At 36.6% G+C, this 27,016-nt stretch overlaps 2 protein-coding genes across 12 annotated transcripts in view; both read left to right on the forward strand.

Moving 5' to 3' along the window:
• LOC309441200 (sodium channel protein type 1 subunit alpha) overlaps nt 1–7,262 on the forward strand; it is a gene marked incomplete at its 5' end in the record, with an annotated part of 68,100 nt that extends 60,838 nt beyond the window's left edge. For all 11 annotated transcript variants that reach the window (XM_082055707.1, XM_082055705.1, XM_082055709.1 and 8 more), the window contains 5 exons: nt 2,815–2,868; nt 3,197–3,338; nt 4,959–5,083; nt 5,448–5,718; nt 6,070–7,262. In XM_082055707.1, the coding sequence (XP_081911833.1) occupies nt 2,815–2,868; nt 3,197–3,338; nt 4,959–5,083; nt 5,448–5,718; nt 6,070–7,238 (1,761 nt within the window). In that variant the 3' untranslated portion in view covers nt 7,239–7,262. The remainder of the gene's footprint in view (nt 1–2,814; nt 2,869–3,196; nt 3,339–4,958; nt 5,084–5,447; nt 5,719–6,069) is intronic.
• Nucleotides 7,263–11,157: 3,895 nt separating this feature from the next.
• The window catches only part of TTC21B (tetratricopeptide repeat domain 21B), a 35,653-nt gene continuing 19,794 nt past the window's right edge, over nt 11,158–27,016 (forward strand). Inside the window, exons 1-14 of the mRNA XM_082055725.1 lie at nt 11,158–11,272; nt 11,503–11,632; nt 12,625–12,735; nt 13,924–14,090; nt 15,523–15,645; nt 17,558–17,715; nt 18,082–18,166; nt 19,691–19,789; nt 20,291–20,483; nt 21,499–21,596; nt 22,106–22,306; nt 24,121–24,250; nt 24,702–24,859; nt 26,227–26,451. Coding sequence (XP_081911851.1) covers nt 11,252–11,272; nt 11,503–11,632; nt 12,625–12,735; nt 13,924–14,090; nt 15,523–15,645; nt 17,558–17,715; nt 18,082–18,166; nt 19,691–19,789; nt 20,291–20,483; nt 21,499–21,596; nt 22,106–22,306; nt 24,121–24,250; nt 24,702–24,859; nt 26,227–26,451 — 1,899 coding nt within the window. The 5' untranslated portion in view covers nt 11,158–11,251. The remainder of the gene's footprint in view (nt 11,273–11,502; nt 11,633–12,624; nt 12,736–13,923; nt 14,091–15,522; nt 15,646–17,557; nt 17,716–18,081; nt 18,167–19,690; nt 19,790–20,290; nt 20,484–21,498; nt 21,597–22,105; nt 22,307–24,120; nt 24,251–24,701; nt 24,860–26,226; nt 26,452–27,016) is intronic.

The raw sequence follows: 27,016 nt of genomic DNA on the forward strand, positions 1-27,016 counted from the left end.
AATATATTTTTATATTTGAATATACAAAAAGGAAACTAAGAATTTGTTCTCTTAGTAATATTTCTGTCTTATTTTCTATTCATTATGCACAAATGCCCAATTACTACCTTATTTCTGTTAAAGAAGGTGTATTGCAGATAAAATTTAAGTCTAACATGGCCAGGCCTAAGCTTCTACTGAATGCAGTAGAAATAACCTTCTTTCACCAAATGTGATGCCTTGACACTGAACCTCCAGTTCCATTGTTTGCTATTGTTCAATCAACATATTTAAAAATTACAAGTTCTCCTACTGAACTGATGCTTCTGCTTTGGGAATTAAGAATCCGTTTACTTGCAGATAAGTTCTTAACTGGTGTAAAGGGGTTTGCATAATGATGGTTGTATTCACTGATTCCTACCGATTTTCAGAAGAGATTTAGAATAAAACAAATAGTATGATGAGGGAACATTTTTATTATTGCAATTACTTAATTTTAATTAGGTTTGGGGATTTTTTACTTTATTTCTTCAAGAATGGTGATATCTTATTGTTTTGTTAAATTAATTGTGGAAAAACAGGTATTTTACTTTAGATATTTTGAACTGCAAGATAGTAAAATGTTATATTTTCCACCCCCCCCATACTCTTCAATTTTCCTTTTTAATTATAACAACAAGCAGCTCAGTTCTTCAGCTCTTTTTCCTAGCACTAGCTGAAAGAAACTGTCTCTTTATAATGGAGTCCTTTACTGATGATGGTGAAGCTTAATATTTTTAAATTAGTCTGGGTTTTTTTTTCCATTCAGTCTAATCGGTCTAGGGTACACCAATAAATTTCCAAAAACCAATAATGCCACCTTGCCCGAAGGATGATATGCAAGGATCATCATGCGTCTGAATCTGAGGCAACAGCACACACTTTGCAGAAGAGCCATCCTTTGTATCATCTTTCTGATGTAAAAGTATGCCCATTATTTGCATTTAGTGTTACAGGTTGAAATGCTGATTTCAACCTAAGTTATGACATTCCAAAAAATGCAAATAAGGTATCAAGACAGAAACAAAAATAGCGCCTGTAAGACATGAAATAGTCATCCTGCCTTATTTAGACCTTCTAAGACCTCAGCGGAAATACTGAGTCCAGATTTGGTTACCATTTCAAGAGATGAACTAGTGGAAGAAAGCTCAGAGGAAAATAATGAGAATGACCAGAGTTCTGGAAAACAGAATCTACGTGGAAAATTGAAGGAACAGTGATCACAGCCTAATGAAGAAAGGCAGCAACAGTTTCCAAATAAGTAAAAGGTGCTACACAAAGGATGATTAGTACTCAGTTCTCCAGGTATGTAACGATTATGACAAGTGACACTCTTAAACAGCAACAGAAGGATTTAGATATCAGGAAAAAAATCAAGATAAGGGATGGAATATATATTTTTATGACGTTGTGGAGTGTCCATCATTAAAGTCTTTGAGAACAGGTTAAACATACATTAAGAATTAGATAAATAAAGCTGATCCTACCTCTCCTAATCCCTTGCAGTGCAAATATTCCCCTTTAAATTCTTCAGCTGAGACTTCTACTTGTTCCAGATTTATTGGTCCTCTGATACTACAGTTTGATTTCACCACCATACTGTACGTTGCTAGAATTTAGTATTTTCTGTGTTGGCCCCAAGATGTGAAAGTTGTTGCAAACTGGATTTGCATCTCAGGATAATCAGCTCTTTTTAGTATTCCACTGTCTCAAAAGTTCAGGGGACCTTTTTTCCTTTAAGTTCACTTCAGGACAATGCCAGCTCCTTTGTATGCTGCATAAGCAAAGCCTTTTTGAAACCTTCACTAGAAATGAAGCCTGAAGATGATGGAGATACAGAAATAACCACAGATGAAGAGTGTACCATTCTCAACTTGTTTCTGCAGCTGATCTCTGTGGCAAGGAATATGAAGAAACTGATGGTTTGCAGCCTTGTTTAGCAGAATTATAATAGGAATTAAATAGCAAAGAACTATTTCACTTTTTTGTTTTATTCTGGGCACAACTGGATTAAAAACTGAGTGATATCTACTTGGAGGTGTTGCCTAGTCAAAAGAACTTATTTCTACAACAGAGAAAATTGCTTTCTGTTTTGAACTCAGATAAGGCAATCTACACCTCTCTGTCAAATATAATCATTTATGGATTTTGGGCAGAGGAAATAGCTATAAAAATCCAGTAAATACTGCCACCTGTGAGGCTTGTTAAGTCTTTGATCCACATAAAACACATATTTTTCTTATCAGTTTATTTCAGAACATATCTGATGGATCTAAGCTCTGTAAAACACAATACAATATATTTAAAGTGAAAATAGAATTCCTAAATCAGGTAAAGTCTTTTGAAGTAGAGAAAAATTAGAATTGTGATTGATAGGAAAATACCTTTTCTGAGCTGATCAAAGTTCTGCTTCCCTTTGGTTGCCACCTTTCTGACTGATTTGAGAGGGACTCCACATCAGTCTTCAGTGGTGGCAACTCAGTTCCATAAAGCTATTTCCCAGCTGTATGTAGCCTTTGCAGTTTGACAAGATTTGTTGGACATTTAGATACTGCATTCTATCATTTGTGATAATTATTTAGAAATAAGTTAATTACACTTACTGCTTAAAGTGGTCATATAGAGACAACGGGAATGCACAGCAATGTATCGGATGAGCAGCTGTGAAAAAAGAGAGACAAAATTATCTAAAAACTCATGTTATGCTAATTATTTCTGGTGCTCTACTCAGTTGCTGAAATAATTACATGAATTGTCTTCAAGCTCTATGCTTAAACAGGTGTGTACTGTTTACAGGCTACATTTAAAGGCTGGATGGATATTATGTATGCAGCTATTGACTCAAGAGATGTAAGTACTGCAAATATTTCTAAATTATCTTTTTTCTTTCTTGAGGTCAATCTATCAACAAGTGTGTATTTCTATATCTTCAAAAAATGATATTCATACAATACAATGAAACAAAATTAAATTAACTAATATGAGATTCTGCTCTAACAAATTGTGGAAAACTGTCAGATGCTGTGAATAATACATGGAATAGACAAAATACATTGAAATAGATTACAGGAGTATTGTCTAGACAAAAAATATTAAGGATATTTTGCCCTAGGGTGCCACTTGTTCAGTTGAAATAATCATGTGAGACCTTTCACTTTCTTTTTTCTTTTGTCCTTAGATATTACAGCAACCCAAGTATGAAGACAACCTGTACATGTATTTGTATTTTGTCATCTTTATCATTTTTGGTTCTTTTTTCACCCTGAACCTGTTCATTGGTGTCATTATTGATAACTTCAATCAGCAAAAAAAGAAGATAAGTATTGTTTCATTTCTCTTCTAAAGATATTCTAAAATATTGCATTTTTTTACAAGTGCATGACATATGGAATATAAGCACAAGGTTTGTTCAAAACTGAAAAAGCTGAAATATATTAGCATATAAAACGTAGTATGTATTAACATCACAGACCCTTCTGCATTCAATGTCCAGTTTAGTCTTCCTCAAGTCATCTGCTTTTCCATGCCTAAACTGCATGAAATCTCCTTACATGATCAAATGCCTAACTTAGGCCTGTACATTAAAGCATTACTAATGTATTGATTTTTTTTATGATTTGTAGTGATTCTCTCAGCACACACAAACACAAAATAGCTACCTGGTTATGAAAAATAAAGCATTCTTTCATCACACTACTACAGATGCTGCTTTAATGATCCCAGTGTTCAAGTTTTTTGCCACTAAAGGATCTGAAATTATACAGAACAGGAGCAGTTTGTAGCTATCTCATGGCCTTTCTTAACTGTTTCATTGTGTAGATGTAGATAATCTCACTGGTATAGATGGTCTGAGTATCAGATGCTCATCTTTAAAACTATTTTCTGTAAATAGATAAGGTAATGAAAGCTAAAGGACAAAAGCAGCTATGAATTACTGGAGTAATTTTACCTTAGTGATCTTCCTGTGGGTTTATGTTACTAATGAGAGATGCTAAGTAAGATTTTTGGAAGCCATACATGCTTAAGGCCTAGAGGAATATGGTTAGGGAGCCTGTCCAGTGTATGGTGTATCCATTCCCATCTCTTCAGGCTTCCCAAACATCCACAAAAGGGCTGCATCCAAGTCCTATGTCTTTGTAGACATTCCTGGAATCAGATGTCTGCAAGTATCTTTTATCCAGGAAAAATTTACTTCAAGAGGTATGTGGAGTCTGATGAGTTTTCATTCAAGCTGTCTCTATGAGAAAGCTATTATGGGCAGTGGATTTTGGTTAGGATGCCATGAAAGACCTATAATTCTCTCTTTATCTTCCCTGTCAGACTCCAAAGGCCAGTTCTGGCTTTGGCTAATCAGAACTTCATTGAACATGAAAGCTAAACAAGACAAAAGACCATTTTGCTGTTAACAGTATCGAGAGTGCTTCAGTCTTTGGCTGTGTTCTAAAAAGTCTGAAAATCCATCTCTCAAAAATCTTGAAGACTTTGAGTCCCAATGCTACTGTTGTGATTGCTAAATTAGAGATACGTAAAGCACTAACACATTCATGCACAGAAAACTCGAGTTTGTCTGCTTCCTTTGTTGCATTAAAATCGCAGTTCAGAAGTGACTGTACTGAGCAGCCCAGACTATTTGAGTTTATCTCAGATGCTGTTTACTCTATCTCTTCCTATAAAATAAAAGAGGTACTGAAAAGGTTTTCTTGCAGCTCAAGGAAAATAACTGCAGAAGAATGCTGCGTTTCTGTTTTTTTGTGAAATGCAGCACTGGAAGTCCAGACAACTTCTGGACTAAATGCTTAGATTTCAGACAGCTGCATCTGATAGCTAAGAGGTTTTCCCCAATTCAGCAAGCCTGATTTTCCTGAAATAAATAAATAAACACATCACGTTTCCTTTTAAGAGATTTTTTCAACACTGCATATAAATGTGGTTATAACCAGTTCTGATTTCATGTTTTTACTTTGGAGGTCAAGACATATTTATGACAGAAGAGCAGAAGAAATATTACAATGCAATGAAAAAGCTGGGATCCAAAAAACCACAAAAACCTATACCAAGACCAGGGGTAAAATAATTTATATACATCAGACTAATAGCTATTTATGAACAGTTCAATTTTTATTGATATATAGAGAGCAGAAATATACCCATGTGAAAATTATCATTAACTAGTGTATCAGTCAGCAAAAATGGAAAATGAAAACACAGTAAAATATTTTTCCTTTGCAACTGTTTTATGTATGAATATACAAACAAAGGAGGCCGAACTTAGCTGTTATACTCATTTTAATATGTCTACTCTACTTAAGGTCACTAGTTACATTTCTATTGAAGTCTCACTGGCCTTACTGCATGTATTTTTCTACTTTCTTCTTGCAGGAAAACAATTACAGCTGTATTGGATGTTTCTTCTTTTCTTTTCTCCTCAGAACAAATTCCAAGGCATGGTCTTTGATTTTGTGACACAACAAGTATTTGACATCAGCATCATGATTCTTATTTGTCTTAACATGGTTACCATGATGGTAGAAACTGATGACCAGAGTAAAGAAATGGAAAATATTTTATACTGGATAAACCTGGTGTTCATTGTCCTTTTCACTGGAGAATGTGTCCTGAAATTAATTTCACTTCGCCATTACTACTTCACTATAGGCTGGAACATTTTTGATTTTGTAGTTGTTATTCTCTCAATAGTAGGTAAGTCTTGTTTATTAAACTAAAAAGAAGGTAAAATAAATATAAGGTGAACTTTTACTCAAATAGAGCTATATGGTTAGCTTTTGCCATCGCAAGGTTTACAACTAAGTCATGCAGCATTTCATTTTGTCTAATTTACTTAATCCAGCCATCAAAACTGTTATGATCATTCAAAATACATTGCACCTGCAGAAATTAAGCATAACTGGTATAACAGAATTAATGCAAGTGGAATCTAGAGAATATCTTTAATTGCAACATAGAACCCCCGATTTTCAAATGATTTTTCTAAATTTCTACTATGATATTAAGAGGCAATGTATGTTGTTTTTTCTTCTTTTTCTGTTTTAGGTATGTTCTTAGCTGAGATGATTGAGAAATATTTTGTGTCCCCCACACTGTTCAGAGTCATCCGACTTGCCAGAATCGGTCGAATCCTGCGTCTCATTAAAGGCGCTAAGGGAATCCGCACTCTGCTTTTTGCTTTGATGATGTCTCTTCCTGCTCTGTTCAACATTGGTCTGCTGCTGTTCCTGGTCATGTTTATCTATGCGATATTTGGCATGTCCAACTTTGCCTATGTCAAGAGGGAAGCTGGTATAGATGACATGTTCAACTTTGAAACGTTTGGCAACAGCATGATCTGCCTGTTTCAAATCACCACATCTGCTGGCTGGGATGGTTTGCTTGCCCCAATTCTTAACAGTGGGGAGCCGGACTGTGATCCCCATAAAGCTCATCCAGGGAGCTCTGTGAAAGGCGACTGCGGCAACCCTTCCGTTGGGATTTTCTTCTTTGTCAGCTACATTATCATCTCATTTCTGGTAGTGGTGAACATGTACATTGCTGTGATTCTGGAGAACTTTGGTGTTGCTACTGAAGAAAGTGCTGAACCCTTGAGCGAGGATGACTTTGAGATGTTCTACGAAGTCTGGGAGAAGTTTGATCCTGATGCAACACAATTTATGGAATTTGAGAAACTGTCTGATTTTGCAGCAGCACTTGAGCCTCCTCTTCATCTACCCAAACCCAACAAAGTCCAGCTTATTGCAATGGATTTGCCCATGGTGAGCGGTGACCGAATTCACTGCCTTGACATCTTATTTGCTTTCACAAAGCGTGTTTTGGGGGAAAGTGGGGAGATGGACGCCCTCAGAATACAGATGGAAGATCGGTTTATGGCATCCAATCCTTCAAAAGCTTCCTATGAACCAATTACAACCACATTAAAACGAAAACAGGAGGAAGTATCTGCTGTCATTATTCAACGGGCTTATAGACGTCACCTTTTAAAACGAACAGTAAAACAAGCTTCCTTTATCTATAACAAAAACAAAACTGAAGGAGGGGCTGGTCTGGGTGTGAAGGATGAAATCCTTCTTGACAAGTTAAATGAAAACTCATTTACAGAGAAAACTGATGTAACCGCATCAACAGCACTTTGTCCACCTTCTTATGATCGTGTAACAAGGCCAGTCAAAGAAAAGCATGAAAAGGAAGGGAAAGATGTTCAGAAATAAAAGCAAATAGCAAGCAAAATCATCTATGTGCAGAATAGTTCACAGCCTGTAAGGATCATGTGTTTGTGTCAACAGGACTCCTGCTGGAGGTCTATGCCAAACTGACAATTTTTACAAATATACTGTACATTAAAGGTCAGTGCCTATTTAAAGACAGTGACCCCTCGTCAGTGACTGTGACTGTGATATGGGGAAACAACCTTGACAGGAGGTTACTGTTCTCACTACCAGCTGACACTGCTGAAGAGGAGAGACAAAATGGCTACTCAGACTGTAGGGACCAGTGAAAAGGGGTGCAAACCACGCCGTTGTGTGTTTAGCATAAAACAATACAGTAACTGTATCCACTGTTTGCATTTCAACTGCCACACACATCATATTTTTACAAAACCTGTGTTAGTGGGTTCATCTTATTTTTATTCATATGTTGTTTATTACATGTGACTATTTTTGTAAATGGGGCTTCTGTTGGGGCAGGGATGAAGTACGTCTTTACAGGTACAAGGGACCTGTGTTCTAATACCCAACTAATATACACACAGAAATGTTTTGCATGAAGGCATGCTGCACTTATAGATCATGCATGAAAATAACATTAAGTCACAAAGAATAACAGATTTTTTTAGCGCAGTGTTTCTGGAAAGGCATAACAGATATTGAGGTGCTTAATTACTGTACTCATGTTGTATCATGCCCAAACAAGTCTTGAAATGCCTGTAAAGTCCCCTATAACTCACAGCAATGGTAGAGACAGTTTATTTTTTGCACAGACCATTAAGTTTCAGAAAGTGCAAACTTCCTTCTAGCTCTGGAGTCATAGATTTTGTCTTTGTCACGTGCATTTCTGCATACAAATACTAAATGAATCTGCCTCAACCCTCCAAATTGATCAGAAGGAGCCCTTGATCCAGTTGTTCTGCTTTATCCTGCAGTATTGTTTAGCCATCTTCAGCTCTCAGTAAGGTGGTTGTTGTACATGTTAATGAAAAGCCCTCTGCTATGTAAATAGTAATTTTTAACCTGTGGTGCATGTTTGAGCAAACAGATAATGACCTAAGCACATTTATTGCATCAAATATGTACCACAATAAGTGTAGTGTGCAAGTGTTCAACAGGTAAAATTACCTATTATCTACCATTATAGATAGTTTGGATGCTATCAGTGCATGTTTATATTGCCTATGCTTCTGTTCCTTTGACTGTCCAGGATTCTTAAATATGGGAAGCCATACATCAGAGCTAAATGAAACAAACTACTCAACAAGACCTCATTCCACCATACCATTATGCAATATTTTGCAGCTATTTAGGAGCTTATTTATTTTACATTTTTTAGTTTTCAGTGAGAAGCATATAGTGTATATCCAAACTGTACAGTCATGTTGAAAACTACTAAACCTGTTGAAAATAATGTTAGAATTTTATAAGCAAATATAAATACTGTAAAAGTCATTTTATTTTATTTTTCAGCATTATGTACATAAAACAAGAACTGAATTTTATCTTCAGGTTGATGTCACACCATTTTATTACTTTCTGTCCATAGCACCTTTTCACACAAGAACTCCAGAGAACAAGATAACTAAAACAAGGGATAGCTGTATGTTCTGATGTTTTACAATATTTGCAAACATATCAATACATTCTGTGAAATAAGTTCATCATTTGTTTTTTGCAGTTGGGAATCGGTGTAAAGTTCAAATTGAATGTCTAAGCAGTGCCTGCATCATTAGTTTTCAGATACAACCTTTGTTTCACAAAGTCCTTAATTTTTTCTCATATTTACTCACATAGTTTTTTTTTATTCATGCTGCACTAGAACTAATGTTATCTTGGGTCCACAATATTTTTTCACAAAGAGAAAGTAGCAAAATTGTATAATCCAACACATCAGGACATTTTATGTTTCTTACACAGGAAAATTAAATATAGATTACTTTTATTAAAATTATTGACTAATACTGTATTAGTGAACTGCATGCAGGAAAATGCTACTATTACCCTAACTGATGCTAAACAACATTATTAATGCGCCAAAATAATAAAGATTACATTTTTTATTGTATGTTCCTTTTGTCTTTATTATCTGTCTTGAATATAAAAAGGTATGCTTTTAAAACCACAGAATGAGAGGATACTGAAAACCTTTACAGCCAGCCGTACCGTTCTTCCATGTAAGCAAATCCTTGGGACTTGCTCATTAGTCACCAACGAGGAGTTTCTACTTCAGTGCACGTCGGGCGCTGCACATGTCGATTCTGTGAGTACCAGTAGCACTGCCCGGAGTCCGTGCAGTGGGACACTCGACTGTCCGACACCAGAGCTGTCCAGAGCGTGTCCCAGGAGGCTCAGAGTGTTCCCAGGAACGAGAATGGAGCATTCAAGAGATTAACAAGAAAAAAAAAAAAGAGGATTGAAAATGGTACTAGATACATTCCCCAACTTGGATTATGAGAACCAGTTTATTTTTGCTACATACTCTTCACCAATAGGCTACAGAACATCTTGTATTTCTGAAAACGGTGAATCGGCGTTGGAGTGAATAACCATTGCACTTTTCCTCAGCAATTTTTCTCGGAACCACCACATTCCCAGAAGCTATCGTTTGTGGATACTGATATGAAAAAAAGCAAATGCAGCTGGGGAGTGGGTCTGTCGGTTATTCCTGATCAACTGCTTCAGCGAATTTCTGAAAATGTTCATTTTATATGCTCACATGCATTCCTCTACAACTTCCAATGAAAACACTCAGAGGTGAATACTGAACTTAGTATAAAACCAGTTTATAAGCAATTTGTCTGTGCCTGCTCTTAAAAGTTAACCTTAAAAAGTCTGTAAATTACCCACAAACTGATAGGAATAATAGACTGCTTCAAAAATACGGTAATAAATTGAAGAATATTTTTTAATATTCTATGCACAGCTTTTTAAACTTTGTTTTTTCAAGGAAGTAATTTTAACATTAATGACAGTGGCATAGTTCTCATCTTAGATCACAGGTCATGGCCATGCAAAAATACTTGTTTCTCACATCTGTTCTAGGTTTGCAGTGTTACAGAAGCCAAAAAGTTACTTCAGAACAGGTAAAGCATCACTTAAACATAACAGGAAATTTTGAGGAATATCTTGGCCAACAAGGAAAAAATACATCAGCTTTTGCATTGCCTCTCAGCGCCCGTGGATGGGAGGGATGCAGCAAAGTGCCCCGTGCGGTGGGTTTGTCAGGAAAGTTCTGAGTGCTCTTGGCCGGCAGAGTCAGCTTCACCTGCTTGTTCAGCGCGGGATGGGTTTGTCTTCTTGTGCTAAATGGTGTTATTGGTGCTTTTCATGTGGGACCAACAACACAGCCCTTCTGGAGCAATGTCACTTGGCAATGGCTTCTTGTTTCTGGTGCCTAGAAATGATGACTGAGAATGCTTTCACCTGGAGGGAGGGAAGAAGGGAAGAAAGGAGGGAAGAGAAGGAAGGCAGGCAGAAAGGCAGGAAGGACTTCATGTATTTGCTTTTACCCCACTGCTCTTTAATTTCTACAATCAAGCTTCACGTAACCTGAAGTGCTCAGTATTGAGATACAAAATGAAACACATGGAGTGTGGGCCACTTAGTCGTACATCCAGCCAAAAAACAGCGAGAAAACAAATTCTCGAGGTTCGCACCCAGCCCCCAGCCACTGACGCACCCGAGGGAAGGCCAACGAAACCGCCAGGCCCCGCCGACAGGGGGCGCCACGCCCCCCAGCCAGCACCGCCCGCCAAGGCGCGTTCCAGCCCCGCCCCCTCGCACCAACGTTTCGGGACCTCGCGCCCGGGTGGCCCCGCCCCCATCTCCTTGGAGCCCAATAGGTCGCCATACACGTTCCGGCGTTTGCAACAAGTTTTTCTTCCCGTGTTTCTCCCGCCTCCTTTCCTCCAAGCCAATGGCTGTGGGCGCTGCAGCTGGCCAGCCAATGGCAGCGTGCTGCCGGGCTCTCCACCGCCCTTCCGGAGGCTCCTCAGCGGCGCCGGGTAGCAACGATGGACGCCGAGGGGCAACAGGTGGGCGCTGCTGCCGGGCGCCATCCCGCCCCGGGCCTCTCCGCGGGTGTGGGGCCGCGCGGGGCCTGGGGGCGGCGTGTGGGAGGGCGACGAGCCGCAGGAGCGGGTGGTGGAGCCTGGGGGAGGAGGGCGAGCGGCCAGGCGGGGCCGATCCGAGACGGTCGGCGCTGCCTTCGGCCGTCCCGGAGTGAAGCGTTCTCAGCAGTGAGCGGTGCCCGCCTCTCCCGCAGGCGCTGCTCAACTACTACTGCCAAGAAGGCCTCTTCCAGCACCTCCGGGCGGCGGCGGAGGAGGCGCTGAGGCGGCTGGGCAGCCATCCGGTGTTCCTGTTCTACCGGGCCTACGGCGCCCTGAGGGCAGGTAACGGGGGCTGGGGTCGGTGGTGGGAGCTGGCCCTGAGCCCCGCTCCGAAACGCTGCGCTCCCCTGCCTCACAAAATTGTCCTTAGTCTCCTATACAGAAATAAAGTGATGTTATGGAGTCCGAACGTTTTCCATGTTGAGAAGATTACTATTGTTTCATGATCTGTAACCCCCCCCCCCGGCCAGGTGAATGGAACTGATATAGACTGCATAATGATGAAGTGAGAAATAAGGAGGTTTTTGAAGGGAATTTGAGCCCTACCCAAATGCCCATTGCATTGTATCACAAAGATACATTTTCTTGTTCCAGCTAATATCTCTTCCTTTTAATGCAGCTGTGTCTAACTTTGTTGTATCCATCTGCCTCAAATGAGCTGGCAGCTGATGCCTATTGGGAGGATATTTGTATACATAAAATTGGTTTGAGAAGTTTATTTAGCTAAATCTGTATTTCAAGGATGTCACAGAATACTAGCAAGTAACCCAAAGTGGGGGAGGACTGAGGCAGGGGCTGGGAAGGATTTGAAAGCATTTGAGGTGTTGTATCTGTTCCCAAGCTGCCTGACTTTTTTGTTTTATAGTTATACGGTCCTATTTTTCAAGATGGTGCCTCTTCTTTTGATGTTCAGAAGATTCAGACAAATAAGACAATCCTGGCTATGTAAAGAAACAGGAGCAACAAGGCCTGCTTGGTGCCCTGTATAAGACAAATAATGAAGATGATTTTCATCTTTATGGCGGTTGACAGAACTAGCACATAATTCTTTTCAAGTTCTCTGCATTGAGATGATTTTTTTCTTTCTTGTGGGTGTTTGAAAGACATGCATAAACAAGTGAAAATGGATGTGTGAATAATGAAGGAAGTTATAAAGGAAGTGTTATCAAAAACACAAAAGAAAAAATGGGACAATTCAAGTTGTATTGAGATCTGATACAGATGTTCTCTGTCTTGAAAAATGTTAAAGCCTATTCTGCACTTGTCTTCACTAGGGGACATCCAAGATGGCATTCGACAGTTGGAGTCTATTAAAAACAAACAGGAGGTGTCACTTTGCACATTAATGGCTCTGATTTATGCCCATAAAAAGAGCTCTAATCCAGGTATGCTTGTTAAAACAATATTGCTTCATGTTTTAAACATCTGTGTTTGAAGATCTGAGAGCTATAGACTAATTCTGCCTAATTTAAAAAGGTATACTCCAGCTTTGCATTTGACATAGTATCTAGGACTGAACTGAGTGACACTTATTACAACTGTAAAGAAAAATACCAAAACACAGAACTGTGAAGAGTAAGACTGAGTGTTAAAATAAAACACTAAAAAAATGGACTTGCCCACCATGATGGAAAATCTTTTATGGGGGATAAAAAAAAAAATGAGCTGAATCGTGCTTCTTGTGATTGTTGTTCACTCTTATCTGATATTGATACTTTTGAGCAGAAGTGCAATTTAAGAAGTCATTAAAGCCACACCATTTCTATCTTTCAAGTTACCTTGTTCTTACAAAGGGAGAAAAGAATTGGTTAAGAATTGGTTTATCAGATAAACTGAGTTGTCATTAAACTATTGCCATGGTATCTTCCTGGCTACGCAGATTTATAACTGTTACTGACAGTTTTGTTAAGATTTGAAACAGCTCTGACTAGTGACATCATTCTTAATTGAGTCCCTGAGGATTAATACTGTAGGGCAGCAAAATTATCATGCATTTCAAGACTCTGACGAAGTCATGGGAGTAAGAGTCCAACATTTGCTTTTAATGGCTCCTAAAAGAGGACCAGAAATAAAGGAGGGTGAAAGAAAATATTTGGCAGTAAGTCCCACGCACCAAAGTAAATTTCTATAGGGGATTAACCTGATGAGAGCAACTGACAATAACAATGAGAATGTAAGAAAATAAATTTTAGTATTAAGAAATGCATCACACATTTTCCAGGGATACTGGAGCTAAATCATCTTGTATTCAGCATTTTAGGGTGCTCTACACTTAACTTTTTGCTTATTTGGCAGACACTGGTATAAATGCGAACGTTATTGTCCAGTTTCCATTTATGTGGCGGTAATCTCAGCTACAAATCTAAGGTTTAACAAACTGCAGGATTATTGCACAAATGACCATGTTGATGGGAACTCTCTTAAGTCTTTAATTTCTTTACCAGATTGCCTGTGTGTTTCTCAATGTATAATACATGAAACAATGTTTGCTTTGGAAGCCCTTGGCTTACATGCTGCTCATGTGTAATATTTTGAGATGTGATCAACAAAAGCTCTGAACAAAACCCTTTCAGATCGAGAAGCTATTCTAGAGTTGGATGCAAAACTGAAGGAGCAACGTAAAACAGCAGGACAGCAGGCTCTGTACTTCGCTGGCTTATTTTTGTGGCATCTTGGTCGTGAGGACAAAGCCCGTGAATATGTTGATAGAATGATCAAAGTTTCTGGTGGTAGCAAAGAGGTAACTTTTTTTCCTATGTAAAATATTAATAGGACCACGTATACTGTGAAGCTAGGCTTATTGCACCAGTACTGTTCAGAGGTTTTCATTAACTGTTTTGTGTGTCAATACTTTCTTGATCTCATAAATTCGTTTGACAGGCCAGAGTATAATTCACATAATGATTTGTTTTTGTCTGCTCAGTATTCATTTTCATTGAATAAATGAGAGGTCTGCATTGACCAATGGAAATAATATGTAGTTATGCCAATTTTGCTACTTGATACTGAGCATCATAATTCCTACCAAAAAACTAAGTGTGATTCTTGCACTAGAGGGAGAAATCTGTTTTGAATCCAAAGATTCAAAAATACCCAGAGGATTAAGGAGTATAATTTTCAGCAGCTGTTAAAGAGAAAATTTGCCTAGGGTTTTACCAAATGTAATTTATTTTGAAGTCTATATAAGTGTTGTATATAGCAATGTTTTGGGGAGGTGTTTGGGGTGCTTAAACTTGATGGAGTGTGATTTGCTTAGTGTATAGAGTTCATTTTGATAAGATACTTTATGTACTCATTGTATAGAAGTAAAATACCCCCCATTGTTTTTTTTAAATACTTGAGTGTATGAATTCAACCCTGATATGTGTATGAATTCATGACCCTGATTGTTAGCCATTACAAAATATGGCTCTTCTACTAACCTTTGAGTCTTAAATACGACTCGCTTCTTTAATTTTATGTTACAAAAGAGCTATTGATATTTTATAGTTTGAATTTTTGCTTTGATGCCAATTATAATTTGGTTAAATAATCCAGCACTTCAAAATACATTTGATTTACTTAAGGTATATAATTATATGTCTGGAACACATAAGAAAAATAACATTCATTAATTATAAGCAATAGTTACTTCAATGAAAAGACAGATTTCATCTATTAAAAGTTAGAAGTACTTTTTTTTTTTAAATACTGTTGAAACTTCAGATCTTTCCCTTCACATACAGGTATTTCTTTTTAACAGACAGTAGAAGAAAAAAAGCTTCTCTCCTGTTTCAGCACCCCATGTGTTTCTCTGTGTCTTATCTAAACAAAATCTTAAGAAATTATTCTGTAGACATGTTTGCAGAAAATATTCTTACTATCTCATGCAATCCCGAGAGGTTTTGTTCTGTCTGCTGAGCATGTTAGAATCGTCCTGGTCCACTGTTTTTTTGGGTTTTTTTTAATCCTGCAAGAAAATATATTATTTGTTTAATGCTGGCATGAATTACTAATATTTGAGGTTATTCTGTAGACTGGGTATAATTTGAAATATGTATTTTAATTAGTTAAAAATAGATACTTTAAGTCTTACTTTATTTTTAAGTTATTTCTCTTCACCACTCTATCTAGTATACATTATTTTTTACTACCTAGTTAGTGAAGAATTTCAATTTATATTTTCTTTACAGGGTTTGATTTTGAAAGCATGGCTTGATGTCACCTGTGGGAAAGAAACTCACATTAAAAAAGCTGTGAAATACTTTGATGAAGCACTGCAAGAAGGCAATGATATTTTTGCTCTGCTTGGTAAAGTATGTTTACTTCATGATTTGAACACTTCCTAAATGTCATATTAGCCTTGTAGAGTGATAGATGCTGAGAATGGTTGTCTGTAAGTGAGCTTGTCCAAGGCCTAGAAATATGGCTCAGTCATATTCTTTTTCTTCAGAGAAAAACACTAGGTTTTAGCAAAAATGAAGCTTATCACATAAATTGATTACCAGCACAATATAAATATGCTGTCACTTCTGTTTCCTGTGGTAGACAGCCCATTTTAAATACTTTGTAGTTAATTTTAAGAAATAGCTGAGGTAAGACTTCTCACTTTCCTTCTAGAGTAAAACAAAGGGGCATGCAGGGGCTGCATGATGGTACACTGTGGCTGTTACTATATACATAATTATGAATTTCCAGGGCATTCTTATTGTATTATTGCTTTTCTATAGTATTAAACATTGCTGCAGTGGGATATTGCATCACTAAATACAATTTCCTTCTTTTTTTTTTTTTTAAACTAACTGTAGCCGGTTCTTCCTGCACTAGTGTATTTCTTTTAAGTATGTTAAAATGATACGCTTTTTTTTTCTTTTTTTTTTCTTGGAAAAAAATTAGCTACCAGATGATACTTTAGGGTCCGTTAGACCCCAGTGTAAAAAAGATTGATATAGATTAAATACGGTCTGTCTAAATATATATTGAGGTTATGATTTTACTATGTACACAAGTAAAACTGTATTTATTCATGTATTTGTATGTAAGAAATGAGGTTTCAAATCACCTGGAAGTTTACAAGTATGTGTGATCTCTTTGTTTTTGTGTGGGACCACCTACATTACACCACATTACAGAATTGCTGTGTGCCATGGCAAAAAAAAAAGGTAGTAGTTAAACACTGTAGTGTGATCATCTGTGAATATTGTTAACACTCTTTTTTAATTGTCTTTAGTCCGTTTCAAGTGTTTGTCTTGATTATATTTCATTAAAGGAATGGTATTAATTGTTTTCTGGACACATTTTTTTTTTTCAGGGTATGCTACTTGTTTGTATCACAGCCATTGTTACTCATTAATATAATGTTTGTTTAATATTCTAAAGCTACATGCAGAGAATAATTGTTCAATGCAAATAAGAAAGCTAAAGTTCAGGAGAGCGTGCACAATGGCATTTGGTTTGGCATGTGTGCTTGGCTGTGTGTGGACTGTTAGCTCAATTACCAGTACATCTCAAATGTAGTTACTGCAATTAGATTTTAGACAGCTCTCTGGCCGCGGCTTAAGAAATTAACTCTCAGAAACTACTATGTTTGCACTATTCCTATTGCAAAAATAGGAAATAAAATGTCAGGCACACAGTTACCTGGAATATGATACGGAAATTTTAAGCATCAAAGCAAAATAGAAAATTTAAGCCCTAAGTTGATTTCTACTCAAATTCATATGAAACTGTGATACCTGATACTTCTGAAGCAGTTTTGCATTTGGACGACTTTGTAAATTGCTTTACAATTAAAAAATTGTTCATTCTGGCAACAACAGTGACTTACTGAGTGTGGGTAGATGGTACACACCTCAGGGCTTGAAAAAAATGTTTAATCTGCAAGTTGTGTTCAATAGCCTAAAATTGTGAGATGCTTTATGCAAAGTAATTTGAAATCTAATATGACAATTTTTCTCTTCATCTACATGTGTTTTTCTTGCTTGTAACCGACTAGTAGCTTGGAAATGCTGCATTTACCATTGTTATAGAGTGCCCACCGAACACCAGGTTTTACAAACCATCTTATGCTGTTTGATTGTTGCAGTGTCTCTAGTTGTGGTTGACACTGAGGTAAAACTATTACTTAAAGAAATATTTTTCTCTCACTACCTCTTTTTCCTAATTTCTCTATGAAAGAACCTATGTGAGTGTACAGGCTTTTGATGTGACTTCTTTTCCTTCCATCAGACACAGTATTTTGAGGTCCGACAGAATTATTCAGGAGCTCTGGAAACTGTGAACCAGATAATTGCAAACTTTCCAAACTTCATTCCTGCTTTCATAAAGAAAATGAAGCTACAACTAGCCCTGCAGGACTGGGAGCAGGCAGTTGAAACGGCACACAGGTTGAGTATGAAGTAGCACACCACTAATTGTATTCTTGCCGTGTTTACACTGTAAGAAGACTTTGAAACAAAAGTAGATAGGTTTCCACTTTTTTTAAATGAATTTGAGTTAGTTAAATCTAAGTTTTATTAGAGTCAAGCCTTGCAATTCTGTGAGGATGCTACATCAACATGTGAATCCATTTTGGCTGGAAGAGTACCTTTTGGAGACAGGCAAGAAGTAACAAAGCTGTGCTTTCAGTTGAGAGCTAAAACTTAAAGTGACTGTCTGATACAAGTTACTTTGTTCCCCTCTTAGTATAAAACAGATGATTGAGCAAAGGTTTTGTTTTGGTTTCTTTACTTTCACTTTTTGTTTGGCTTTAGACTATTGCAGAAAGATGCCTTCAATTTAGAAGCCATAAGAATGGAGGCTCTGCATTATCTGTGCAGGGAAGGAAATATATCTGAGGTGAGTCTTTTTATTAGCAGACTGAGCGTAACAGAGCCTTTGTAGGGACTAGATGCTATATGCACTGTCTTTATGTCTTCAACTCATATACTTTGGTCGCATGCCACACTCTTGTGCAGGAGGATGCATATTCACTTATTCTGACTCAAATGGCTGCTCTAGCTTATTGTCAGGGTGTTTTCTGGATGCCAAGGGAAACATAATTTTTTTCCTCCATCGTTCCAGAAAGCGGGAGTCAAGACAAACAGAAGTCTCCTCTGGAGAGTTAATTGCATCATGTTACTTTGAATCATCAAAGCAAGCTCATATTGTTTTATGAATTTATCAAAACAGCATTTAGTTATCATAAGTCTTCCATTCATTTAAGTATTTTATTAATTGAAATAAGGGAAATAATTAGGTTTTGTAGTGATAATTTTTTGGAAGGGGGTCATAGCCACTTAGTCTGCCATGTTGGGTTGTATAACCTGTGCACTTTTTTTTTTGAGAGTTACTGGGGTTTTTTTAGCTCAAAGAATTCTCTAACTTTTCCTTCTACTCTCAAGATCCTTTTCTGCACAGGGACATATGCATGTATTTTGTACATATGTTGCCTGTGCCATTTTTCAAGAAATTTTAAAATAAATCAACTAAATTGTAACAAAAAATCATTAAATATTTTTAAATATCTCTTTCACATTATGTAGAAATGCTGGTATAATTTCAGTGGAGACTTAGCAGAAGTCAAGTCTTTTCAGTGTTTTTTCAAGTTCTAGAGGAAAAGATATGTTAGGTTAACACATTTTTAGTTATTGCAAAGAACTCTTTAGTCATTATTTTATTTCTAGTCAAATTTAAGTCTTACTTATTGCACAATCATAGGAAATATGCAGAAACTGTAACAACTGCAGACTCCAATTCAGTAAAGCTGTCCAGGAGTGAAACTTGCTGGACATGGTAGGGTGTAAACAAAAGATTCTGGGGTAAAACGTCACATGTGACAAAGCCCCATATCTAGGAAAAAATTAAATAAGCTGATGAGTTTTAAACATGATTCAGGTGTCTGCTTCTAAAATCATATTAAGAAAACCCCATGGGTGTTATTATTGTAAGCCTAGAAGTGTATAAAATACCTTAGGTCATTTGAGAAGCTGTGATGTTAAAAATCTGAGCATCTGTAAGTGCTTTGATTTTGAGCATGTGTGTTTGTATTACACTGAAGGCCAAAGAAGATTGACACATTGGATTCCTCAGACTGTCGTGCTTTATGGGCTCTTCTGTTATATCAGATTCAGCTCAAGTCTTTCACTTTGTTTACAGCGTGTATAGAGGACACATAATCTATTTTATTGTCACTTTACTGTTCCAAAGCATTTTGCTAGGAACTCCAAAATAAATCTGACTCTTAGCTCTGAAAACTTTTAACTTTAACTTGCAGGCTGTCATTGCGTATTAAAATATGTGACTAGTTTTTAGTGAAAACTTCAATTGTCCTAATCTATTAATTCTTTCTATTACCTACGATGTTATTCCTTTTTCTCCAAGGCTTCAGCAAGACTGGGAGACCTCATTAAAGCACTGGAGAGGTTAGAACCACGCAATGCGCAGCTCTTCTATAAAATGGCTTTAGCTTTCGCTAGAACAGTGAGTATGCTTTTTTCTTAAGCAGCATACAACTATCTATATATGCTATTTTTGTTTTATTTTATGGTAGACAGATGTTAAATGTCTACTAAAAAGTATAAGATTGCAGATGATTGAAATAGATTACCTTGGGTAGCCTTTGCTAACTACATTTTTTAAGTTTTGCTTTCAGTATAAATTACAATACTTAAGCTATCTAATTTCAAAAACGTTTTTACAGACCAGGTTAATCACGTAGCCTTGAAACTGAGGGTTTCTTTAATCTTTGTATTTATCAGAATCATTCGAAGGAGGTATTCAAAGCAACTATCAACTTATTGTATGGTATTGTATATTTGTTTGAATCCCACACACTTGAATGTCACATTTTTATGGAATTACTTACAGATTGTATTAGTCTTATGAGATGTTGTTGTCTCCACTGCTACAGCAATTTTCAGTGTGTTTTTCCAAGTGAATCTGAGAAATAAGAAAAACTTCAATGACTATTCTTCCCATTAGTGTGGCCGGAACCAACTCATCCTTCAACACACACAAACCTTAATTGAAAGAGCAGCTGATTTGGCATCTGACAATGCAGAATTTGCTACTGAACTTGGCTACCAAATGATTTTACAAGGAAAAGTGAAAGAAGCTTTAAAATGGTATGAGACTGCTATTACACTTGATGAAACAAGCTTTTCTGCTCTAACTGGTAAGTTTTTTAACTTTTGTCTGTTTTTTTAGTGATCTTGAAACAGATGATGTTTTCTTGATCAAGTTTTTCTACTGCTGCTATTAGGAAAATCTAGAAGTATTAGAGCAGGAGCATTGGATAGTGCTTCCTCATTCATGTTATACTGTCTTCCTTGTAGCAAGTTTCTCCTCACTGGATATGTTTTTTGGTCTTCCTTTTGAAAAGCGAAACTTTACTCTTTTAAATTAGAACTCTCAAAGTAACGGCAAGGATAGAGATGTAGCTGTATTTTTAAATTATTATTATTTTATTTCTGTAGTGCCTAAGAGCTAGAGAATTTTTAGGCACTACAAAAATAGAAAATTCAAGGGTGGTTGATAGAACAAGCTGTCCATGGCTACATACATGTCTAAATTAGGTTGACAAACATGATCAAGTCAAAACACGTGAGACTTTTGATGTATATATTGCATTCTTTGAAACAAAAAAAAATGCCTTTGATAAAGTCCAATTGCTGTCAAGAAAATGGGGAGTAAATATGGCGTATGTGCTTCACACATTTTTCCCCTGTGTTTTTTGTCAGTGACTATGCCATTGCCTTGTAATCTGAAACTTTAAACAGTACAAAAAATTTAGAGGGAGGGAGTCATTTATCTGTGTAGTTGGGTGTGTGCATGTTTGTTTGTTTGTTTGTTCATTTTGCATCTTGTTCTGAATTCAGAAGCCAAACTTTATGATGCTTGTGCTTAGTCTAGATCCAGTTAAGATTTAGTTTTAAACTTTGTAATATAAGGGATGAGATCTTCTCATGAAACTGCTTTATAGCATTGCGTATATTAGAGTATCATGTATCATCTATCCTAGGTGTTTCTAAGTACATAAAATCTGCATTGCCATAAGTCTTGATCTATTCTTTCTTCCCATACCACCACTCTATGAAGAGGCTAATGAGAGAAAAAATTAATTCTGGAAACCAAAGCATGTGCTTGACCAGGAAGACAAATCTGCACTAAAATGTTTAAATATGTTACAGGAATTATCCGTTGTCAGCTAATACAAGGCAAATTAGAAGATGCAGAGCAGCAGTTGGAGTTTCTTAATGAAATTCAACAATCCATTGGGAAATCTGGGGTAGGAAACATCTTTCTTTATTAAAGTACTTTGATTACAATCTCAGTTCTGGTCCACTGCCTGCTTCATGTTCTGTATTTCAGACACTTGAGCAGAGCATTCGTAATGGAGCGCCATTAAATCTGAATTTCAGTTTTTCCTCCTGTCAATCTAAGTTAACGTCTTGCTTAACTTTGTAACATGAGGCTGTTTGCTTGCAGAGCAAAAGCATCATTGCCTTCCTGCAGTGCTTTATCTCTGACAATAAGTTTGAAATGTTAGGAAGGGAGGAATATTAATTATTTTCAGGATTGTGAGCTCAGAAAAAATTAGAGCTTCTTGCACAAATTAAAGGAATCCATTGATAAAATCATCAATGTCATTGTCAGTGAACATGCTAAATGTCTTACATAATTCCTAAATATAAAGAAAAAATGGCTAACGTGAATAATTATGTAGTATTGGTAACAGAGGAACGTATCTGGAATATGGAGAATGTTTTATTTCTTTTTTTCTTTTTAATTCTGTAGGAATTGTCTTTCTTGAGTGCAGTCCTAGCTATGAAAAAACATAAGAGACAAGAAGAAGTTATTGCCTTATTGAATGACGTTCTGGATACTCACTTTTCAGCTTTGCATGGCTTTCCTCTTAGTGTGGAATATTTTGAAAAACTAAACCCTGATTTCTTGCTAGAAATCATTAGTGAATATCTTGTTTTTTGCCCAGCACAGGTAAGCAGCTGTATATCATGTCTGTCTGAAAATGGAAAATATTGTTGGTTTTAATTCTGGGATCAGTTAATCATGAAGCAAAAATTGAGCGAATTTTCCATCTTAAAATGTGAATTTATTTGAAGTAAAGCATGTTTTAAAACATCATACCACTATTTAGTCAAAATGCTATGAAAATATTTTTTTTGTGAAGTGAGAAAGTTGCAATAATAAAACCTGAGGAAACTTGGGGTATTTGCTTAGTGCACTTGTGTGTATTTATACTCTTTTTAGCATCTCTTTTGATCAGGAAGACTGTAACCATACAGTGAATAGAGCTATCTTGATATGAAACTAGGATGTTCACACTGATGGTCCTATTCTTGAAATATTTTTATCAGCTCAGGATATCTTTTCAATACACATATATTCTTTTTTTGTTTCAGTTTCTTTTGTGTGTTGGTAAAAATCTACTTTTAAAAAATTTTATAACTAATTCCAAAGTAAATCTCACATATTTAGATGGGTCATTTTCTGTGACTGAATTTTCTTGTGCTACTTTTGGCAACAAAGGCATGTAGAACTTAATAAATTGAATGGGCACCTGACATCTCTAAAGTAGAAGAAACACATTTAAAGTTTCTTTAGTGTCGTCCTTAAATAAACCATCTTTCTGAAACAGCTGGGAGATGACTTTTGTTATCCTGTCATTAGCAGATTTCTAGTCTAATTACAGAACATTCCCATAAATATTTGTACAGTTTTAAAATGTAACAGGCAAACATGTAGTTTTCCATTGTTATAATCTGTCCTACCATCTGTAATGAAATGGTAATGTTTAGAAGTCTAAAACATCAGAAGCAGTGACAATTGCATGTCACAGATGGAGATAAATAACAAGTGTCATTCTACGACATAGCATCTTGTCTGAAGGTTTCCCTGGGGTGTACTCCAGAAGTACTTAGTGGCAATGATGGTTTTTAATTTGGAATGAAAACTGTTTTTCCTGAACTATTGTCTATAGAAACATTTGTAACAGAGAAGACAGGCTTTTCCTAAACTGTCGTTATCTCTTTATTGCAAAAAGGAGTTTGTGGCAGTAGAAGGTGAGGAGTTCTGCCAGGTGGTGGAGGCTGCCAGTTTGGGAGTGGAGGATTGCTGCTTCCCCAGGGCATAGGTCCTATGGAAATGTTAGCTTTGAACAAAAGGATCTCTAGGTTGCCTTTTTTTTTATATATATAACAGTTAGCAACTAGTTAAAATAATAAAGGGAAGTGACCAGTGTTTCTGATAGTGAGCTACTGAAGTGTGGCACATTGTACTAGCAGTTTACATGTAAGTAGCTTTTTCTCAGCTGCTATTTTCAGTTTGTTGCTAGCAGTAAGGATACATTCTGTGAGGTGAAACTGAGGGTAGGAGGGACAGCACCAGAATCTTTTCTTCTCATCCTTCTGGTCATTCATTCCTACTTCAACTCTCTTGAAATTTAGTTCATGTTACCATTGCGTCGGATGAGTTGGCATGGATTATCGGAGTATGTTGCCAAATGCTTATGGACCAACTCTTCAGCTTATGTCAGATCTGAAGTGGTTTATCATCCTTAAAATCTATGAGGCTGTCTTGTGTTTTAGCTCATATCAAAAAGTTGCCCCCTTACATTTAAAATGCATTTTAACATTTCCTCACAATGACAGCTTTCAGTTTTTCGGGCTGAATAAAACCAACAATGTTTTGCTGTTGCTCATTTGAGTTTTGAGTGAAGCTCAGACTTAAAATGAAATCTAAGTCCAAAACCTGTTAACTGAAGTGTTGTGGTTTTGTTTTTTACCTCCTAGCCTGCAAGACCTGGGCAGTCTCCTTCACCACTTCTCAAGCACTGTGCTTATGTTCTTGAAACTGTGGTAAAAACTGTGCCTGGTCTTCAACAAGCCATCTTTTTAATTGCAAAAGTGAAGTACTTGTCAGGTAATAGTTTTGTGAATGGTTAGCTATCCACCTCTGTAGTTTTTTAATATAAAAAAATAATTTCACACTTTTAAATCATAATGAATATTTTTTTTTCTCTGCAGAACACTGCATTACAGCTAATGGAAGAATATTTGCACTGCCTTTTTTGTAGTTTGTGTGAGCATGTATTAAACACATACATTTGGTATTTTTAGAATTTATTGCTTCCAAAAATGATCACTTATTGAATGATTTACAGATAGAACAATGGGAAAATATCTTCCCTTTGACCTGGTTTTGCTTTTGTTTAATAGCCATATAATACTTTGTGTGTAAGTTTATTCACTAAATGCTTATTTTAAAAAAAACACAAGTTATAAAATTGGTGAATAATTAGTAAAAGCTCTATATTTAACCTCTGTATTTCATATCAACTATTTTTTTAACTTTCCCTGTTTTAACTTCCTAGGGGATATTGAAGCAGCCCATAGTAATCTACATTACTGTCTTGAAAGGAACCCCTCTTACGCAGATGCACACTTACTGATGGCCCAGGTCTATTTAGCTCAAAACAATACTAAACTGTGTTCTCAGTCCTTGGAACTTTGTCTGAGCTACAATTTCGAGGTGAGCGGGACAAAAGGATGAAACCATTTTATTTATTCAATTGTCTGAACTTGAATGTTTTTGTATAAACTGACTTTGAAACGGAACTTTTTATGACTCTTCCACTACAAATTTGATATCTAAAAGTTTATATAAACATAGTGTTTGAATATTTATCAAAGGAATGACCATAAGAACAAAACTAACACCTTATTACAACATGCTGAAATTGCTTTGAAATACAAAAGAAATGTTAGCTTTTTCTCAAATCCTTACATAAATATTAAAAACATGTTATAAATAGAACTTGTAGTTCCACACTAACCTTGCAAATCTTTAAAAGCCAACATAGAAGGACTTGAGGAGTGATCCAGTGTTGTTTGTGGACTTCTTGCACAGATGTACAGTTGCTAATGAAGATAGACACAGATGTATGAGGGCATCAGAAGGGGTTTGTAGTTACCTCTTGGTAATTCGTGCTGCTTTAAGTGGTCTAAGTGTTAAAAACCGAGCCATATTCTATGCACTTTTCCATTAATGTCACATCTTTCTCCATCTTTTCTGTCCCTTAAGGAGCAAATTTGGTAAATTAAGCACTGTACTAGACAACTTTCACTGCTTTGCAGTGGTCCTCACCAGTTTTATTTCCTGGGGCTAATACCTTGCAGTATGGGATTTTTCATTTGTTGACATCGGTAGAACTTCATGATTAACACTGAGTTGGGAACACTCTCTACAGAGCACTGATTAGGTCTGAGTTGTGCTGGGTCTCTTGACAGAGCTTAGCTGAAAAGTGACAAACTACCATTTCCTTGAAAGTGTGCTCTCATCTTGCTTCCTCTTCCAAGTGATGCAAGAAAGCTGAAGATTAACTGCCTGGTTAAGGAGACACTGAGGTGCTCACAACCTTGTACACAGGTCCATTGCCATTCCATTGACATTTCCTTTTCATGTGAAGTGTATTTTAAGAAGGTGGAGAAGTGGCAGGCAGGACTTGTGCCAAATAATGATTGTATAGTTGTTTTAATTAATAGGCTAATGAAGTGTGCATACAGCAGTGTGGGGGACACTCAGAATCCTTTAAAATTCAGTCTAGTTTCAAATAATGCTGTAATGAATGTTTTTCTATCCCGAAGTCTCATCTCATGTCATAGTTTTTCTTTTTTAATTAAAATCCTACTTAATTACTAGCTTGCATACACTTTGAAAATTCTAGTATTTTCATAAGTAAATTATGGACATTGAAACAGGATGTATTTGGAGGAAAGAAGGAACCAAGGTCAATATTAAAAAAAAAAAAAAAAAAAAATCAATCTTCTTTCAGGAAGTTTGAATATTATGTGTAAAATAGAATTTCAGAACTCTTTATCTCATTACATTTTTTTTAGGTGAGAGAACATCCTGTTTATCACTTAATTAAGGCCCAAACCCAGAAGAAGATGGGAGAATTATCAGAAGCTATTAAGACCTTACAGATGGCGAAGAATTTGCCTGGTATGAGAAAACCTACAGCTTCCTCAAAAAGTAAAGGGACAAAAATTGAAATTGATACAGGTGACCGTGTGTCTATCTTCCTGGAGTTAGCAGAAGCTCATCGTTTGAATGGAGAACTGGTAAGATGGCAAACTTGTTAAGATGTAATACACACCTGAAAACAATTTCACAGAAAGTGTCTATCCTCATTAGTTCAGAATAGAAAATCATCACCTCTTTTACCAAGAGGACTGGCTTGGTAAAATTTCAGAGGTGTTAATATCTGACTCGACAGCTTGTACCTTAAATTGTACAGAGAAAAAAATCTACTTGCAGGTGATCCATTCGGAGTCTACAAAACACCTTTTAGTTTTGAGGAGGAGATACTGTTGGTGTTCATTTGTTGACATGTAGATTCCCATTTTGCTATTGGAATGCTATTAGAAATATTTTTGGATTGTGTCCTTTTCCTTGTGTAGCAGCATCCTTGCCATCAGCTCTATCTTTAATAAACAGCAGGACACTACATACATACAAGAATATAAGAGAAGCCACGTGATCGTTTAGCTGGAGGCGACCTCTGGAGGTCATCCTGCTCAAAGCTGGACCTGTGAGAGCAAGGTGCTGAAGGCATTGTCCGGTTGAATTTTGAGTATCTCCTTGTATATATGCAACAAAAAGTTGCTTTCTCTACGAAAACTTTTT

This window comes from Streptopelia decaocto (genome assembly GCF_964273445.1).
Source record: "Streptopelia decaocto genome assembly, chromosome: 6".
Taxonomy (NCBI): domain Eukaryota; kingdom Metazoa; phylum Chordata; class Aves; order Columbiformes; family Columbidae; genus Streptopelia; species Streptopelia decaocto.